The sequence below is a fragment of the Sinocyclocheilus grahami genome, unplaced genomic scaffold (assembly GCF_001515645.1).
Source record: "Sinocyclocheilus grahami isolate Dianchi unplaced genomic scaffold, SAMN03320097.WGS_v1.1 scaffold43.1, whole genome shotgun sequence".
NCBI lineage: Eukaryota > Metazoa > Chordata > Actinopteri > Cypriniformes > Cyprinidae > Sinocyclocheilus > Sinocyclocheilus grahami.
Window position 1 is genome coordinate 1,703,998 of NW_015505222.1, and position 3,073 is coordinate 1,707,070.

The window sequence follows — 3,073 nt, forward strand, 5'->3', positions numbered from 1 at the left end:
TTAATACAGTAAAATAAAAAAAGTGAAATAAAATATATTATATTAAAAAAAAAAATTTTTATGTAGTTACTATCGTATCCTTATTTATTTACGTTGTTTGATAAATGACTTGAGAACCTACTGGAATGTTTTGTATTTTAGAATTCAATAAAAAAAAGAAAAGAAAAAAAGAAAAGAATCCATTATAATTTTCAATAAACACCTGAATATTACTATATGCTGCTGCAAATGGGATATTGTATTTTCTGCGATCGAAACCATATGCATGCGTTTAAATTTCATACATCTCAAAATACATTAGAGGACAACACTTAATGAACTAAACATCTGTTTCTTTAAAAATATCTTTATTGTACACGTTTTCACAAGTAAAAAGTGCAGCATCCTAGCAGATATTTTATGCACTTTCCCGTGTTTGCGTTTTCAAAAACACATCACAACATTAAATGAGGGCTGAGTATCAAATTAGGGGGGAAAAAAGGTTCATGACACCATAAACAATTGAAATTCTTTTCCTCTACAACCAAACTGATATTTACAGATAATACAAAAAGTCAGAAAGTCCCAAGAGTGACAACACACTTTCCAATCCGTCTTTAAGAGCACACTGACGCAATGTGTTCTGCTGTCCTTTACTGGACCCTGTGCTTGTAGAACCAGCAGAGACCTTTAGTGAAGTTCCAGCCGAGCGAAATGGAGAAAACATACAGGAGTCCGAGCAAAGCGAAGGGATAGAGAAGCACCACAGTGTTCTTTAAGAACGGAAGTGCTAAAGAAACAAGGAGAGCATTAGTATTAGATAATGTTAGCGTGTGGATGGTAAAAATACACAGTCATAATCACTTACCGCTGTAGCCCAGGAATGTGATGTAAATATAGTAAGCGATGGCTATAAGCCACAAGGTGTTTCCCACAAAATAACCCAGGAACCAGTCTGAACTTATAACCACAACATCTGTCAAAAGAGTGGAAAAGATGTGTTTACAACATCTAAACAGTGTATTATTATACTCATGTATCCACCTGTTTACTTACGGTTGATGAAGAATAGCTGTAGAAAGTGCAGAATGACCAGGAGAGGGTAGAAAGCGTTTAGATGGACGTCAAACGCGTAGCCCCACTCCACATCGTAATCTCGGCTAGGGTGTTTCAGTAGATATTTGTTTGTGACAAACCTGGAGAAGAAAAACAGGGATTACTGTACAGTTTTACAGTCACAACTCTTCACGATATATTGCAGTAAAGTTAGGTCGATTTATTACGTCATTCTTTAAAGTACTTGATTCTGATTTGTCAGTCACAGCAGACAACATTGTATAATAACCACTAAACTGTACAATCTGGCAACCCCAGGCAACAGATTTCCTGAGCATAATAAAGTAAGTTAGACCAGTATTTCATGTCCATTTATTTATTTGGTAAGAAATTATGTATTATACAGGACAACGTACAGTCAAGCCAGTCAATTAGTTTTTTTTTTAGTATTTAGATTTTTAGCATTTATATATTACAGTATTTATTAAAACGTTTTTTTCTTTGGTTTTCATTTTAATTTGACAAATTTTGTCTTTTGCCATTATTATTAGTTTTTTTATTTTATTTTGTACTGGTATTTTTTGGTATATTTCTATTGACCTATTTATATATATATATATATATATTTATTTCTATTATAGTTTTTTTTTTAGTATTTAGATTTTTAGCATTTATATATTACAGTATTTATTAAAACGTTTTTTTCTTTGGTTTTCATTTTAATTTTACAAATTTTGTCTTTTGCCATTATTATTATTTTTTTTATTTTATTTTGTACTGGTATTTTTTGGTATATTTCTATTGACCTATTTATATATATATATATATATTTATTTCTATTTAATTTTTTATTTCAGTTTTAGTAATTTACGTACTTAAACTTCTTTCAGTTAGCTGCAGATTCTGAAGTTTACGTTTTTCATGTAATATTTAGATTAGATTTTATTTACCTTTATTTCAATTGCCGACAAAGTCTACTTATTTTTAGTTTAATTTTTATTTTTTTTAAATTAACTTAATTTTAATTTTAGTTTTAGTAATTTTAGCACTTATAAACTTATTTCAGCCAGTTTCCAAGGCAACATTTCATATTTTAAAACGTCTACTTATTTTTAGTTTAATTTTTAATTAATTTATTTTTTATTAACTTTTAATTTTAGTTTTAGTAATTTTAGCACTTATAAACTTATTTCAGACAGTTTCCAAGGCAACATTTCATATTTTAAAACGTCTACTTATTTTTAGTTTAATTTTTAATTAATTTATTTTTTATTAACTTTAAATTTTTATTTTAGTTTTAGTAATTTTAGCACTTATAAACTTATTTCAGTCAGTTTCCAAGGCAACATTTCTTATTTTAGCTTTAGCTTAAGTTTTTGAAGTTTAAGTTTTACATCCATTATTTATATTTTACTTTATTTAAGCCTTATTTCAATTACCAACAACAATTGATAATAATTTTAGTTAATGATAACAACATTGCTTCATGCTGGGGTCATAACCACCCTCCCCAGGGTTATTTTCTAATAATGTAAATTTAAAAAATGTAAAATATAGGTCTAAATTTCTTCGCAAATATGACCTCATTCTGAAATTAACAACAATAATAAAGAAAAAGCAAAAATCCATAACCCAGAAAAAGAAACTGGATCAATACCACATCAGCAAGCTCAACATTAAAGTCATGCACACATTTTTGGCAGCCTTTGTGAGTGTGTGTGTGACTCCTTACCACATGAGTGTAGATATGAGCAACCCGACTCCGACACAATCGATGAAAACCACCCACAGCAACAGCTTCAACGTCTCCACAAAACCCATTTCTAGAACCAGACCAAAGCCCACCGTCGACACTGCAGAGAAAACATGATTAGTGAGCCAATGCACGTTTCATTCCCAAATCCTTCCCCTGTTTTCATCAAAAGTGCTCACCACACAGCCAGACGCTGAGCAGCACCAGGAATGCAGGGTCGTCCCGGGCCCACTGGTCTTTAGTCTGTTTGCGGTACTGGAAGTTGCGGAACACTTTCTGCGGCGA

At 30.9% G+C, this 3,073-nt stretch overlaps 1 protein-coding gene across 1 annotated transcript; it reads right to left on the bottom strand.

Moving 5' to 3' along the window:
- Positions 1-349: 349 nt before the first annotated feature.
- Positions 350-3,073, bottom strand: unc50 (unc-50 homolog (C. elegans); the record flags this gene model as incomplete). Its single annotated transcript, XM_016268153.1, has 5 exons — positions 350-769; positions 848-955; positions 1,036-1,175; positions 2,768-2,888; positions 2,968-3,073. Coding segments are annotated over 5 exons (612 nt in total), but the record flags the coding sequence as incomplete, so codon positions are not given.